The sequence below is a fragment of the Megalobrama amblycephala genome, linkage group LG2 (genome assembly GCF_018812025.1).
Source record: "Megalobrama amblycephala isolate DHTTF-2021 linkage group LG2, ASM1881202v1, whole genome shotgun sequence".
NCBI lineage: Eukaryota > Metazoa > Chordata > Actinopteri > Cypriniformes > Xenocyprididae > Megalobrama > Megalobrama amblycephala.
Window position 1 is genome coordinate 250,001 of NC_063045.1, and position 17,500 is coordinate 267,500.

Sequence of the window (17,500 nt, forward strand, 5' to 3'; positions counted from 1 at the left end):
CATTTTAGTGAATCATCCAAATGAACAGATTCATTTTAGCGACCCGTTCAAACGAACTGATTCATTTAATTGAACCATTAAAATGAATTTATTGAAATTCATTTTAATATAGATAGATAGATAGATAGATAGACAGATAGACAGACAGACAGATAGATAGATAGATAGATAGATAGATAAATGAAATTCATTTAATTGAACCATTAAAATGATTTATCTAAGTGAACCATGAAAACGAACCGATTCATTTTAGCGACCCGTTCAAACGAACAGATTCATTTAATTGAACCATTAAAATGAATTTATTGAAATTCATTTTAATATAGATAGATAGATAGATAGATAGATAGACAGACAGGCAGACAGACAGACAGACAGATAGATAGATAGATAGATAGATAGATAGATAGATAGATAGATAGATAGATAAATGAAATTCATTTAATTGAACCATTAAAATTATTTATCTAAGTGAACCATGAAAATGAACTGATTCATTTAATTGAACCATCCAAATAAACTGATTCATTGAAGTGAACCGTCCAAATGAATTGATTCATTTAAGTGAACCATCAAAAGTAACAGATTTATCTAAGTGAACCATAAAAATGAACCGTTTCTTTTTAGCGACTCGTTCAAATCAACCGATTCGTTTAATCGAACCATCCAAATGAACTGATTCATTGAAGTGAACCTTCAAAAGTAACAGATTTATCTAAGTGAACCATGAAAATGAACCGATTCATTTTAGCGACCCGTTCAAATAAACCGATTCGTTTAATCGAACCATCCAAATGAACGGATTCATTGAAGTGAACCGTCCAAACGAACCGATTCATTTAATTGAACCATTAAAATGAATTTATTGAAATTCATTTTAATATAGATAGATAGATAGAAAGATAGATAGATAGATAGACAGACAGACAGACAGACAGGCAGACAGACAGATAGATAGATAGATAGATAGATAGATAGATAGATAGATAGACAGGCAGACAGACAGACAGACAGACAGACAGATAGACAGACAGGCAGACAGACAGACAGATAGATAGATAGATAGATAGATAGATAGATAGATAGATAGATAGATAGATAGATAGATAGACAGACAGGCAGACAGACAGACAGACAGACAGACAGACAGACAGATAGATAGATAGATAGATAGATAGATAGATAGATAGACAGGCAGGCAGGCAGACAGACAGACAGACAGACAGACAGACAGACAGATAGATAGATAGATAGATAGATAGATAGATAGATAGATAGATAGATAGATAGATAGACAGGCAGGCAGACAGACAGACAGATAGGCAGGCAGGCAGACAGACAGACAGACAGACAGACAGACAGACAGATAGATAGATAGATAGATAGATAGATAGATAGATAGATAGATAGACAGGCAGGCAGACAGACAGACAGACAGACAGACAGACAGACAGATAGATAGATAGATAGATAGATAGATAGATAGATAGATAGATAGACAGGCAGGCAGACAGACAGACAGACAGACAGACAGACAGATAGATAGATAGATAGATAGATAGATAGATAAATGAAATTCATTTAATTGAACCATTAAAATTATTTATCTAAGTGAACCATGAAAATGAACTGATTCATTTAATTGAACCATCCAAATAAACTGATTCATTGAAGTGAACCGTCCAAATGAATTGATTCATTTAAGTGAACCATCAAAAGTAACAGATTTATCTAAGTGAACCATAAAAATGAACCGTTTCTTTTCAGCGACTCGTTCAAATCAACCGATTCGTTTAATCGAACCATCCAAATGAACTGATTCATTGAAGTGAACCTTCAAAAGTAACAGATTTATCTAAGTGAACCATGAAAATGAACCGATTCATTTTAGCGACCCGTTCAAATAAACCGATTCGTTTAATCGAACCATCCAAATGAACGGATTCATTGAAGTGAACCGTCCAAACGAACCGATTCATTTAATTGAACCATTAAAATGAACTGATTCATTGAAGTGAACCGTCCAAATGAACTGACTCATTGAAGTGAACCATCCAAATGAACATATTCATTTAAGTGAAATCAAAAGAACAGATTATCTAATGAACCATGAAAATGAACCGATTCATTTTAGCGACCCGTTCAAATCAACCGATTTGTTTAATCGAACCATACAAATGACTGATTCATGAGTGACCGTCCAAACGAACCGATTCATTTAATTGAACATTAAAATGAACTGATTAATAAAGTGAACCGTCCAAATGAACTGATTCATTGAAGTGAACTGTCCAAACGAACCGATTCATTTAATTGAACCATTAAAATGAACTGATTCATGAGTGGACCGTCCAAATGACTGATTCATTGAAGTGAATTCAAAAGTATCTAAGTGAACCATGGAAATGAACCGATTCATTTTAGCGAATGTTCAAATAAACAATTCATTTAATGAACCATTAAAATGAACTGATTCATTGAAGTGAACCGTCCAAATGAACTGATTCATTGAAGTGAACCGTCAAAAGTAACAGATTTATCTAAGTGAACCATGAAAATGAACCGATTCATTTTAGCGACCCGTTCAAATCAACCGATTTGTTTAATCGAACCATACAAATGAATTGATTCATTGAAGTGATCCGTCCAAACGAACCGATTCATTTAATTGAACCATTAAAATGAACTGATTAATTAAAGTGAACCGTCCAAATGAACTGATTCATTGAAGTGAACTGTCCAAACGAACCGATTCATTTAATTGAACCATTAAAATGAACTGATTCATTGAAGTGAACCGTCCAAATGAACTGATTCATTGAAGTGAACTGTCAAAAGTATCTAAGTGAACCATGGAAATGAACCGATTCATTTTAGCGAACCTGTTCAAATAAACAGATTCATTTAATTGAACCATTAAAATGAACTGATTAATTGAAGTGAACCGTCCAAATGAACTGATTCATTGAAGTGAACCGTCAAAAGTAACAGATTTATCTAAGTGAACCATGAAAATGAACCGATTCATTTTAGCGACCCGTTCAAATCAACCGATTCGTTTAATCGAACCATCCAAATGAACTGATTCATTGAAGTGAACAGTCCAAATGAACCGATTCATTGAAGTGAACCATCCAAATGAACTGATTCATTGAAGTGAACCGTCAAAAGTAACAGATTAATCTAAGTGAACCATGAAAATGAACCGATTCATTTTAGCGACCCGTTCAAATCAACCGATTCATTGAAGTGAACCATCCATATTAAAATGGAAGTTAGTATATCTTGTGATTTGTTTGTTTCTGCTGACTGATTGCGGTGATTGTTGCTTCTTCTGTCTCTGCAGATGGCGTTCACTCGGTGTCGGCTCAGTGTCTGCTGCAGGTCACCGTCATCACGGACGAGATGCTCTCCAACAGCATCACGCTGCGATTGGCCAACACGTCCCAGGAGCGCTTCCTCTCGCTCCTATTGGCTCAGTTCCTGGAGGGCGTGGCCCGCGTTCTCTCGGCGTCCCGTGAGGATGTGGTGGTCTTCAACATCCAGGACGACACGGACGTCAACGCCGGCATCCTGAACGTCAGCCTGTCCGTGGCGCTGCCGGGCGAGGGGTCACGAGGTCGCGGGGTCAGTCCGGCCCGGCTGGGTCGCAGCAGCGGAGGCGAGGTGGAGTTCTTCGGATCGGAGGAGCTGCAGGAGCGTCTGTATCTGAACCGCAGTCTGCTGGCACAGATCTCCTCGCAGGAGGTGCTTCCGTTCGACGACAACATCTGCCTGCGGGAGCCGTGCGAGAACTACATGAAGTGCGTGTCCGTGCTGAAGTTCGACAGCCTGGCGCCGTTCGTGGCGTCCGACACCATCCTGTTCCGCCCCATCCATCCGATCGCGGGGCTGCGGTGCCGCTGTCCGCTAGGCTTCACGGGCGACTACTGCGAGACGGAGATCGACCTGTGCTACTCCAAACCCTGCGGCGCTCACGGCGTCTGCCGCAGCCACGAGGGCGGCTTCACCTGCGAGTGTCTCCATGACTACACCGGTGAGACGGGGCGGAGCCTCTGCACACACACACACACACACACACACACCTCTCTCAGATTCTGATTAAACTCACACTTATGAATCATTCATGTTGTTCTCATAAGGGCACGATGAAAAGTTCACATTTATGAGGTATTTTTGGTTGCGTGTGCAGAGGTCATAATGCATCAGAAGCCCCTGCAGGTGTGTTTTGATTGCAGACCTTATGAAGAGAAACGCCTTTATATTACAGTCACGCATTCAGACTTTACAGTGACGATCATAGGTGAGATGTAGTGATAATCAGATGAGATGTTGCAGTCAGAGATGAGATTAAATGAAGCAAGATTGCATGCCACGATTACAGATGTGATGATCAGAAATGAAATGTTGAAGTGATATGATCAGAGGGAAGGTGTTTTTAGGTAAAGAAGAGATGAAATGAGGTGAGAGAAGATCTGATGAACACCGCAAATATCGTTAGCTCGTATGATGAATAATTTGCGATGTTCCTTGTTTGTGAGTCACTTTGGGTAAAAGTGTAACACATTTAAATGTAAATGAGATGATGAGGACTGTGATGCGCTCTGAAAGACTCTTCAGTCAGAGGTTTCTCCTGTCAGAGATGTAATTAAAGAGATCAGATGAGGTTCTGAGCTTCTAATGCGCGCCGTGCTGCCGTGAAAGAACATGTTTGTCCTCCGAGGATCGTCTTGTGAATGCGGTTCACAGGAAGTCATGACTCTCTGAATGTGGTATTGTGGATGAAGTGTTGTACAGCTCTTTTAACATGATATGCCCACATGTTATGGTTACATAAGATCTGCTGAGCGCTGCGGTGTGTGGGCTGTGGTGTAGGAGTTCAGGTGTGTGGGAGCTTCAGCGTGTCTCTCTCCTGCTGTCCTGCCAGCTGCTCCTCCTCTGAGTGTGTGTTTAATTCTGAGTGTTATTTAACATGTTTGTGAGCAGAGAGACTCATTTCATCTCATCTCTCATGAGATCTGTTCATTTTGATAAGATGAATCATTTATTCTGCTGCTGGAGAGCGAGAGAGAGAGAGCGTGTGGAGTAAAAGCCGTGTTAATAATTGATGTGATCTCTGTAGACACACTGAACTGATGTGATGATGGTTTGTTCAGGTCATGAATCACGATTCAGCAGTGATAATGAATCTTCTCCTCTATTATGACCACAACGACAAGATGATTCACTTTAAACGAACAGTTACAAATGACTCGTTTGAATATCAGTCCACTACATTCTGTTCAGCGTTTTACATCTCAAATGAACGTCAACATGGACTTTCTCAACACTCTTACTGTGAACGATTCGCCAGTGATGTTATTCATTTTGACTTTAATTCAGTTATATGAAATGATTTCTGCTTTTATTCACACATATTCATAGAACGTCTCTAACTGATTCATTTTGTACGAACAGTTAAATGATTCATTTGAATTATTGATCAACATTGAACCAAGTGTAGTGAACACTTACGAAGATGAATCAAAATAGACTTTTTTAACATGTTTCTGCTCTTACTGTGAACGATTCACCTGTGATGTTATTCATTTTGACTTTGAATAATGATTTCTACTTTTGTTAATCACACATATTCTAACATTTTTGTATCAATGATAAAATGATTCATTGAGTCATTGCTCAAAATTGAACCCAATATGACTTTTTGTAATGAACATTTATTCAAGATGAATCAGAATCAACACAATGTGAACGATTCATCAGTGATGTTATTAATTTTGACTTTAAATACTGCCGTTTAATTCAGTTACATAAAATGATTACTAGTTTTATGGTGTATTTAGTAGGGCTGGGTAAAAAATATAGATTTCTCGATTTTAATCGATTCTCATTTTTACGAACCGATATCGATTCTTAAATCCCAAGAATCGATTAGTCTGGTCTGTTTTCAGAAAATAAACACCGTTTTGGCGCTGTTTAATGTGGCGTGACGGATCGCTTTAGCGCCTCAGTTAAAGAGAAGCATGTGATCATCCTCTCCTCCGCTTTAATACCAGTTACAGCGAAATAAACATGAACATCTGAAGGTATGTTAAAATATACAGTACAACTTACTGAAATCCGTATCATGTCTCGTGTAATCGCTCAATCAGTGCTTCAACCTCGGAAAGACGTCAATAAAACAGCTTACGTCACATTTACCTCAGAAAAACATATTCAGTGACCATAAACTCATTAGTCAGCTAGAAATCCAGGAACAGCCGCGATTTAAATGTTTATTTAACGAATTGGAGTAGAAATATGATTATGTAATTCTAAACTTTATTTATAATAAAAACATCATTGAGTGTAATTTAAGTGTTTGTGTATAAATAAGTTAATTTAACCTTCAATATTATTACAGTAGCACCAGCTGACTCTCATGTGTAGTTTAAAGCATTAGTGGAGATTTTTCCTCTAAAAAATTTGCCATGAACTGAAACTGAAATACTACATCCAAAATAATCGATATCGAATCGAATCAAATCGAAAGCATGTGAACAGTAATCGAATCGAATTGTGAAAATTGTGGCAATACTCCACCCCTAGTATTTAGTGTAAATTTATATGTTCAAGTTTAATATTATTTAATGCCACATACATTCATGAATAATATAAGTCGATAGTTATATTTATATATAAAGATACTGCCGCTAACTTAAAATATCTAGCTTTTCTTAGTAACTCATAGTGTAGTTAACAACTTTTTTAAGTACTTCTTTGTTTCACAGATGCTGGTTTCTCATCATTGAGCTCGTAAAAAGCGCGTCAGGTCATTAGTCACTTGTTAATGGATGTAAACGAGGGTTTAACGACGCTGACCCTGAGCTGACCGTGACCGAGGCTCGGTTCGTGTGCGTCAGGTTCACGCAGAACTTCTCCGAGGATCATGTCGAGTGTGTGGATGAATATGGATGAGCTCTTTGATGTGGAGACCGTATTTAAAGCTCTGACCTCGTTTCCCATCAAAGACCTTCTGAGAGCGAACGAGTGAATCCGACACACACCGCATCAATATTTCATCACAAACTGAGGAAAAGTGTGTGTGTGTGTGTGTGTGTGTGTGTGAACAGGAAGATGGTGCGACTGGCACACACACAAATGTTTCCGTTATGATGAGCGTGACGAATCGTCTTTTGTGTGTCGAACAGTGTCAGCTTTGTTTTTCACAACGACACACACACACACACACACACACACACACACACACACATGTTCGTCTTCCTCTACGTTTCTGCATTTTTACCTCCATCCTTAAGAAGGAAAATCACAAGTGAAATCTGTTTAGAGTCTCAGTTGTTTCTCATAAACAGTAATGAGATGATATTGAGATCAAATTGAGAATTTTGCCAAAGTATCTTGATGTTTCTCCTGAGAAAAAGACTATATTAATATCATTAAACCTCTTCAGTATCTCAGTTGTTTCTCCTCAAAAGTAATGAGATAAAATGGAGATCGAATTGAGACATTTGCTGAAGTTTCTCTTGAGAAAAAGACGTATATGTTTGATTTATTGTATGTGTTAAATTACTTTCATTATAAGATTGATCTCTTTAATGTCTCGATTGTTTCTCCTGGAGATGAAAATGAGATTTCTCAGATGTTTCTCCTGAGAAAACAACTCTCGTGTGTCTCCTAGTTTGAGAAGAGATCTCAACGGTGTCTCAAACTGTGCTCAAGTCTCGATCAAAAGTCAGAGATCTCAATCTGAACTCAAACTTTTCTCACCAAATGATCTTTAGACACTCTACCATTGGGTCTGATTCAGGAGAAACATCTGAGACGAAGTTGACTCTTCAGTGAAGCGTAACTGAGACCCACATGAGCAATAAAATGTGTTGGTGTGTTGAAAGACTGGACTAAACTCTTTCCGTCTGTCTGTCAGGTGAGCGGTGCGAGATCTCGTCACGCTCCGGCCGCTGCGCCGACGGCGTGTGTAAGAACGGCGGGACGTGTCTCAACCTGCTGGTGGGCGGCTTCAGGTGCGAGTGTCCGTCCGGAGGCTTCGAGAAGCCCTTCTGCCTCATGAGCTCCAGGAACTTCCCGCCGCAGACCTTCGTCACCTTCAAGGGCCTCCGGCAGCGCTTCCACTTCACGCTCTCGCTGTCGTGAGTATTCACCGATGAAGCCGTCAGCGTGTTTGTTCATTAGTCAGTGGTTAATGAAGCTCGTTCTTCTGGATGTTTGCTGGGAGCGTTATATAAACCTTATTCAGCACTATTTGTGGCAAATATTTTCATCCCGGAACGTCAGCGCCGGCCCCCAGGTCGTGTTGATCTGTCAGTCTCCAGTGGGAAAACAGATGCGCTGTCCGGATGCTCCGCTTTGCTCTTTTCTTTCTCTCTTTCTCTCACTCTTGTTTGCTGATGAATGCTCTGTCAGTCGGCTGTTTAGTGACTGTATAGACTGTGTGTTTTGCTCCGAGACGTCCAGGACTGATGAGGGCTTTTTACACGGGTTGCTTGGCGCTGAGGGGCGAATCTCGGGTGTTTTCTGAAGGTTCAAAGGGTCATATTGTGAGTTTCCAGGACTCAAAACTCTCCAGAAACATCCAAAATGAACATGTTGGCATCAGTCGAAACATTACAAGCCTGTTTACACCAAGAGAGATAACTATAAAGATAACGATCATTTTAGCGTCCACACTAATGCACGATATCGTTGGTTATTATGGACTATTCCTCAGAATTGGTGCAAACTGCTGTCCCGCAACCAAAAAAACACATTTAAAAAGCATTAAGTATTCAAATTTTAGATATTTACTAAGATCCTTATATTATCTGTTGAATCCCACAATAACATTTCAAATATCCGCAAGATTAATAAATATAAAATCATCATTTATTGGGTACTTTCAATTGGGAGGAGTCTGTCCTGAACCCTGACCCCTACATTTCAACTTGTGAAAATATTGTGAAATATTGTTTTTTTTTTTTAATTTATATTTTTTATTTTTTTTTTAAGTGAAGTTAAAAAAGTATTTATTTTATATTTTATTTAAATTTATTATAAATCATGAAACTTTATGTAAAAAAGTGTCCCTCATGTTCATGTCACTACCGGAACAGTGTGTGTCTGAGACTGATTTTAACACACTTCTACATTTCTGATCAGGCAATATTCCTGTGTTCCTCCTCTCACAGCCTCTCTTTCACAGCAGATAGATCATCATTCTGAGTTAAATGAGTTCAGAAGTCTGAGAATCTGTGAGGAGCTTTAAGGAGCGTCACTAACAAACACCTTTTTCTGCAATTAAACAAACTTTTCTGGGTGTTATTCCATGAAATGTAGTTTTTATGTGTTCAACTGTTCAGATCTGTGCTAGATAACCATGTGCTGATTATCATCTTTGAGCGGCTCAAAAGTGTCTGAAATTGTCACTACCGAAATTCACCACGTTTCGGTCGCGACTGTTTCGGTAGTGACATCACTGTTTCGGTAGTGACATCACTGTTTCGGTAGTGACATCACTGTTTCGATATTGTCATCATTGTTTCGGTAGTGACATCACTGTTTCGATAGTGACATCATTGTTTCGGTAGTGACATCACTGTTTCGATAGTGACATCACTGTTTCGATAGTGACATCACTGTTTCGGTAGTGACATCACTGTTTCGATAGTGACATCACTGTTTCGATAGTGACATCACTGTTTCGATAGTGACATCACTGTTTCGGTAGTGACATCACTGTTTCGATAGTGTCATGTGACATCACTGTTTCGATAGTGTCATCACTGTTTCGATAGTGACATCACTGTTTCGGTAGTGACATCACTGTTTCGATATTGTCATCATTGTTTCGGTAGTGACATCACTGTTTCGATAGTGACATCATTGTTTCGATAGTGACATCACTGTTTCGATAGTGACATCACTGTTTCGGTAGTGACATCACTGTTTCGATAGTGACATCACTGTTTCGGTAGTGACATCACTGTTTCGATAGTGTCATGTGACATCACTGTTTCGATAGTGTCATCACTGTTTCGATAGTGACATCACTGTTTCGGTAGTGACATCACTGTTTCGATAGTGTCATCACTGTTTCGATAGTGTCATCACTGTTTCGATAGTGTCATCACTGTTTCGGTAGTGACATCACTGTTTCGGTAGTGACATCACTGTTTCGATAGTGACATCACTGTTTCGATAGTGTCATCACTGTTTCGATAGTGTCATCACTGTTTCGATAGTGACATCACTGTTTCGATAGTGTCATCACTGTTTCGGTAGTGACATCACTGTTTCGGTAGTGACATCACTGTTTCGATAGTGACATCACTGTTTCGGTAGTGTCATCACTGTTTCGGTAGTGTCATCACTGTTTCGATAGTGACATCACTGTTTCGATAGTGACATCACTGTTTCGATAGTGACATCACTGTTTCGATAGTGTCATCACTGTTTCGGTAGTGACATCACTGTTTCGATAGTGACATCACTGTTTCGATAGTGACATCACTGTTTCGGTAGTGACATCACTGTTTCGATAGTGACATCACTGTTTCGATAGTGACATCACTGTTTCGGTAGTGACATCACTGTTTCGGTAGTGTCATCACTGTTTCGATAGTGACATCACTGTTTCGGTAGTGACATCACTGTTTCGATAGTGTCATGTGACATCACTGTTTCGATAGTGTCATCACTGTTTCGATAGTGACATCACTGTTTCGGTAGTGACATCACTGTTTCGATATTGTCATCATTGTTTCGGTAGTGACATCACTGTTTCGATAGTGACATCATTGTTTCGATAGTGACATCACTGTTTCGATAGTGACATCACTGTTTCGGTAGTGACATCACTGTTTCGATAGTGACATCACTGTTTCGGTAGTGACATCACTGTTTCGATAGTGACATCACTGTTTCGGTAGTGACATCACTGTTTCGATAGTGTCATGTGACATCACTGTTTCGATAGTGTCATCACTGTTTCGATAGTGACATCACTGTTTCGGTAGTGACATCACTGTTTCGATAGTGTCATCACTGTTTCGATAGTGTCATCACTGTTTCGATAGTGTCATCACTGTTTCGGTAGTGACATCACTGTTTCGGTAGTGACATCACTGTTTCGATAGTGACATCACTGTTTCGATAGTGATAGTGTCATCACTGTTTCGATAGTGTCATCACTGTTTCGATAGTGACATCACTGTTTCGATAGTGTCATCACTGTTTCGGTAGTGACATCACTGTTTCGGTAGTGACATCACTGTTTCGATAGTGACATCACTGTTTCGGTAGTGTCATCACTGTTTCGGTAGTGTCATCACTGTTTCGATAGTGACATCACTGTTTCGATAGTGACATCACTGTTTCGATAGTGACATCACTGTTTCGATAGTGTCATCACTGTTTCGGTAGTGACATCACTGTTTCGATAGTGACATCACTGTTTCGATAGTGACATCACTGTTTCGGTAGTGACATCACTGTTTCGGTAGTGACATCACTGTTTCGGTAGTGACATCACTGTTTCGATAGTGACATCACTGTTTCGGTAGTGACATCACTGTTTCGGTAGTGTCATCACTGTTTCGGTAGTGTCATCACTGTTTCGATAGTGTCATCACTGTTTCGATAGTGACATCACTGTTTCGATAGTGACATCACTGTTTCGGTAGTGACATCACTGTTTCGATAGTGACATCACTGTTTCGGTAGTGACATCACTGTTTCGGTAGTGACATCACTGTTTCGATAGTGTCATCACTGTTTCGGTAGTGACATCACTGTTTCGGTAGTGACATCACTGTTTCGATAGTGACATCACTGTTTCGATAGTGACATCACTGTTTCGGTAGTGACATCACTGTTTCGATAGTGACATCACTGTTTCGATAGTGTCATCACTGTTTCGGTAGTGACATCACTGTTTCGGTAGTGACATCACTGTTTCGATAGTGACATCACTGTTTCGATAGTGACATCACTGTTTCGGTAGTGACATCACTGTTTCGGTAGTGACATCACTGTTTCGATAGTGACATCACTGTTTCGGTAGTGACATCAGTGTTTCGATAGTGACATCACTGTTTCGATAGTGACATCACTGTTTCGATAGTGTCATCACTGTTTCGGTAGTGACATCACTGTTTCGGTAGTGACATCACTGTTTCGGTAGTGTCATCACTGTTTCGGTAGTGTCATCACTGTTTCGATAGTGACATCACTGTTTCGATAGTGACATCACTGTTTCGGTAGTGACATCACTGTTTCGGTAGTGTCATCACTGTTTCGGTAGTGTCATCATTGTTTCGGTAGTGACATCACTGTTTCGATAGTGACATCACTGTTTCGATAGTGACATCACTGTTTCGATAGTGACATCACTGTTTCGGTAGTGACATCACTGTTTCGGTAGTGTCATCACTGTTTCGGTAGTGTCATCACTGTTTCGATAGTGACATCACTGTTTCGATAGTGACATCACTGTTTCGATAGTGACATCACTGTTTCGGTAGTGACATCACTGTTTCGATAGTGTCATCACTGTTTCGATAGTGTCATCATTTTTTCGGTAGTGACATCACTGTTTCGATAGTGACAAAAGTACACATAATTATTTATTTGGGGGAAATAAACACAATTTTAGTACAGTTATGCAAATCATTAGTATTTTAATGTTTTAGTACGCGAGATAAATTGTGTCATGTGATGTGGTCACTACCAACACATTACTGTCATGACCGAAACATGGGATGATTTGTCAAAAATAAAGTATATTGAATGATCAGCTAAGATGCTATTATAGTGTTTATTCAAACTAATGAATGCTTTTCCAAACTTTATGACTTTTACAAAGAAAGATTGGATTCAAAATACAACAAATCTCATAAATTACACTTGAAATATTGTTAAAATTGTAATTGTTATTGATTTATCTGTGAAAACTTTCTTTAAAAAAATAGCAAAATATATATTTACAAGGTAAATGTAAACAAAATCTCAATAGGTCAATGTAACTCTTCTTATTAAATTATTCATTATTGTGTTTCGGTAGTGACAAATATTCCAGAACTTTCTGAAAATACAATATGAGAATTAACTGCACAATTACTAGAAATTGTGAATCTTGGATATTATACAATTTGCATACATACAAAATTTGTATAAAAAGACACATTTTTTTCAAGACGTTTCGAACTCTGACTTTGAACCAGTTCTGCAGAATGACCCATTATAAGCACTGCAGTTTTGTCATCTGTCACTTTAAATGCTCGATGCAGGATGAATTCTGATTGGCTGTCAGTGTTTTTATCATTCATCGCTCTGAGAGATTCCAGCGATATCGTTACAGTTGTTCTGTGGACACATTGGGAACAAAAACCATGTCTGAATGAGCTCAGTAACAGTGTGTGAGATGAAGCAGGATTTGGGGTGATGCTGAAGGAGAACTGAAGGGTGTGTGTGTCTCTGGAGATGCGATTATTCTCCTCAGTAACCAGGTCAACAGCACTAAACCCCACGGCTAAACCATCAGATACACTCGCTCTGTCTCGCAGATCTCAAATACATATATATATTTATTAAAATAATGCTACTAATTGAGGGTGCAAAAATGAAATTAAATAGGATTATTCCACAAAAGATGGATAAGCATTGAAAATAGTAATCTATTAATATTGTTTAGTTTTTCTCTCATTACATTTACATTGTTTGTCTAGCAGATGACGAGCGTCTCTCGCTGTTTCTTCTGCTCTGGGTTTTCAGGTTTTATCTGCAGTTTAATAATAACAATGTCAGGGTTGTGTTTGTTTGATTCTGTCTATTTTCGCTCATGTTCCCTGCTGCTGCTCGCTGACCTACTTTAACTTTATAAATGTGAGGCGGATACCTGTGATGATCTGCTGCAGTCACCGCGGCAACACACTGAAGGACTGACTGCTCTTCACTGTCATTAATGTGTTTAATAACTCCATCATCACTGGAACTAGTGCTGATCATGACACCAGAAGATCACAGACTAGCAACCACTTAGAACACTCAAGAAACTACATAGCAACTACTCAGAACACCTTAGCAACCGCATAGCAACGCCCTAGCAACCACTCATTGTAGCAGTTCTGCACGCATGTTTCCTTCAGTGAATGTGTGTGTGTGTGTGTGTGTGTGTTTAATCTACTGATGTTCCTACAGCAGAAACACTGAGTTTAATCTGTGCTGACATGATTTGACTGATAATGGGAATGATGGACTTAAAGATGTATCACACACACACACACACACACACACACACACACATCATTAAAAGGTTGATTTGGTAATCCTCTGTAACCATCATGTTTCTGTTCTCCAGGTTTGCGACTCGAGAGCCCAACGGTCTGCTGCTGTATAACGGACGCTTCAACGAGAAACACGACTTCATCGCTCTGGAGATTGTTAACGAACAGATCCAGCTTACGTTCTCCGCAGGTAAATTAAATAAACATAAAAAAGGTTATTGCAACTTTTTATCTCGCAATTCTGAATTTTTTCTCAGAATTATGATATAAACCTGCATTAACTTGCTAAACCATTTAGTGCTTTGTAAGTAATTAGCGAGATTTTAAAATCTATACGATGTTTAACAGGAAGCCAACTGTCAGTGTTGACAGAACCGGGCTAATGTGGTCATACTTCCTAGTTCTAGTAGAACTCGAGCGGAACAACCACCCAGTAGAGCGTTACAGTAATCTAGCCTCGAGGTCATGAACGCATGAACTAACTGTTCTGCATTCTTCATTGAGAGCATATGTCGTAGTTTAGATATATTTTTAAGATGGAAGAATGCGGTTTTGCAGATGCTAGTAACATGGCCTTCAAATGAAAGATTGGTATCAAAGAACACACCCAGGTTCCTAGCTGACGACGAAGACTTAACAGAGCAGCCATCAAGTGTTAGACAGTATTCTAGGTTATTGCGTGAAGAAGCTTCTGGTCCAAAAATTACAATCTCTGTTTTTTCTGAATTTAGTAGTAGGAAATTACTGGTCATCCAGTTTTTTATATCAGCTATACATTCTGTTAATTTAACAAATTGGTAAGTTTCGTCAGGGCGCGAGTTTCATCAGCGTAACAATGAAAACTAATGCCATGCTTCCTAATGATATCTCCCAAGGGTAGCATGTATAGAGTGAAAAGCAACGGTCCTAGTACTGAGCCTTGCGGTACTCCATATTTAACTTGTGATCGATATGACATCTCATCGTTTACTACTACAAACTGATAACGGTCAGATAAGTATGATTTGAACCATGCCAATGCAATTCCACTAATGCCAACATAATTTTCAAGTCTATTTAAGAGAATATTGTGATTGATAGTGTCAAATGCAGCACTAAGATCCAGTAACACTAATAGAGAGATACAACCACGATCTGATGATAAGAGCAAATCATTAGTAACTCTGACGAGAGCAGTCTCAGAACTATGGTACGGTCTAAATCCTGACTGGAAATCCTCACAGATATTATTTCTTTCTAAAAAGGAACATAGTTGTGATGAAACTGCCTTTTCTAGTATTTTTGACAGAAAAGTGAGATTTGAGATCGGCCTGTAATTGACTAATTCTCTAGGATCAAGTTGTGGTTTTTTAATAAGAGGTTTAATAACAGCCAGCTTAAAAGTTTTTGGTACGTATCCTAGCGATAAAGATGAATTGATGATATTAAGAAGAGGATCTATGACCTCTGGAAGCATCTCTTTCAATAGCTTAGTCGGTATAGGGTCTAACATACATGTTGTTGATTTTGATGATTTAACAAGTTTAGACAATTCTTCCTCTCCTAAAGCAGAAAATGAATTTAATTTTTCTTCAGGGACACTACAATGCACTGTCTGACACAATACTGTAGTAGAAGGTTGCATGGTTATAATTTTTTCTCTAATATTATCACTCTTGCAAGTAAAGAAGTTCATAAAGTCATTACTGCTGTGCATTGGAAACATCAGAAGTTGAAGCTTTATTTCTTGTTAATTTTAGCCACTGTATCAAATAAATACCTAGGTTTGTATTTATTTTCTTCTAAAAGATTTGAGAAATAAGCAGATCTAGCAGTTTTTAGGACCTTTCGATATGCAGTAACACTATCTTTCCACGAAATGCGAAAAAACTTCTACTTTTGTTTTCTTCCAGCTGCGCTCCATTTTTCTGGCTGCTCTCTTAAGGGCCCGAGTGTGCTCATTGTACCACGGCATTGTATTAATGTCCTTAGTCTTTTTTAAATGCAAAGGAGCAACTGAATCTAATGTGCTGAAAAAGAGAGAGTCAATAGTTTCTGTTGCAACATCGAGGTCTTCTAAGCTGCTTGGTATGCTAAGGCGATGAAACTGATCAGGAAGATGATCTTTAGTGGTAGAAGTGATGGTTCTACCATATTTGTAACAGGGATTTGGTTCTTGACCCAGAAGCTTATATTTTATTGGTCATCAGTTATTCCACGGAGCAATGCATTCATCCATTCATCTTCAGATCTTTAATGTGTGTCAGTTTAATCAGCCCTGAAGTTGATTAAGAATCTGCATATGAATGTATTCGTATGATGTAACAACGTTGCGATCTTTTCCCCCTGTAGGCGAGACGAAGACGACAGTGTCTCCCTTCATCGCGGGTGGAGTCAGTGACGGCCGCTGGCACACGGCACACGTGCGCTACTACAACAAGGTGAGAGAGACAGGATGTGACATCATGAGGAGCATGAGAGACTGATCTGCCTGATCTGTTTGCCTCGGGGTTGCGTGTATGAAATATAGGACAGATTCTGTGTGTGTGTGTGTGTGTGACCTCATGCATTGTGTTCAACTCCTTTATGACATCACAAACACACACACACACACACACACACAAATAACGGGGTCAGAGGTCAGTAGAGGCGTTTTCTTTCATTCGTAAATGCTTGTTTTTGATGTCACTGAATGTGATTCATCATCACCATCATCACATTTTATAGAATAAAACTATTGAATTCAACCTACGTTTTGCTTTTATAAGAATTCAAATCTCATGTGTCACAGTCATAAAGAGTCGGCTTATGAGCACAATGATCATTTTTACAGAAGAAATAACAGAAATACTGGAATCAATCTCAGGATTCTGTGTGTGTGTGTGTGTGTGTGTGTGTGTGAGTGTGACCTACCCAGAGGGGTCAGTCTGAAAGGGGTCGTGACCTCTCAGTGATGAGATCATTCATTAATTGAGGTTCTCGTTCGTTCGAGTGGAATCAGATGACGGTTTGAACTCTACGAGACGCTGGACAGAGAGAGACAACTCATATTCATATTATTTATAAATATTAATTATTTTAATATACAAAATAATTATAATTAGTTTTTGTACATATATATAATTATATATTATTTCCCAAATTACTAGATGCTGGACAGATAAAAATACATCACAGATGAAGATGAAACTCATCACACGTTTGTCCGTCTGTGGTGTATTTTTATCTGAAATGCTCTGGCGTCT

At 39.0% G+C, this 17,500-nt stretch overlaps 1 protein-coding gene across 1 annotated transcript in view; it reads left to right on the plus strand.

Annotated features, from left to right (window-relative positions):
* Window positions 1–17,500, plus strand: part of celsr2 (cadherin, EGF LAG seven-pass G-type receptor 2) — a 55,158-nt gene that overhangs the window by 20,211 nt on the left and 17,447 nt on the right. The window contains exons 2-5 of the mRNA XM_048181890.1: window positions 3,347–4,036; window positions 7,925–8,147; window positions 14,351–14,466; window positions 16,608–16,696. Of these exons, the coding sequence (XP_048037847.1) occupies window positions 3,347–4,036; window positions 7,925–8,147; window positions 14,351–14,466; window positions 16,608–16,696 (1,118 nt within the window). The remainder of the gene's footprint in view (window positions 1–3,346; window positions 4,037–7,924; window positions 8,148–14,350; window positions 14,467–16,607; window positions 16,697–17,500) is intronic.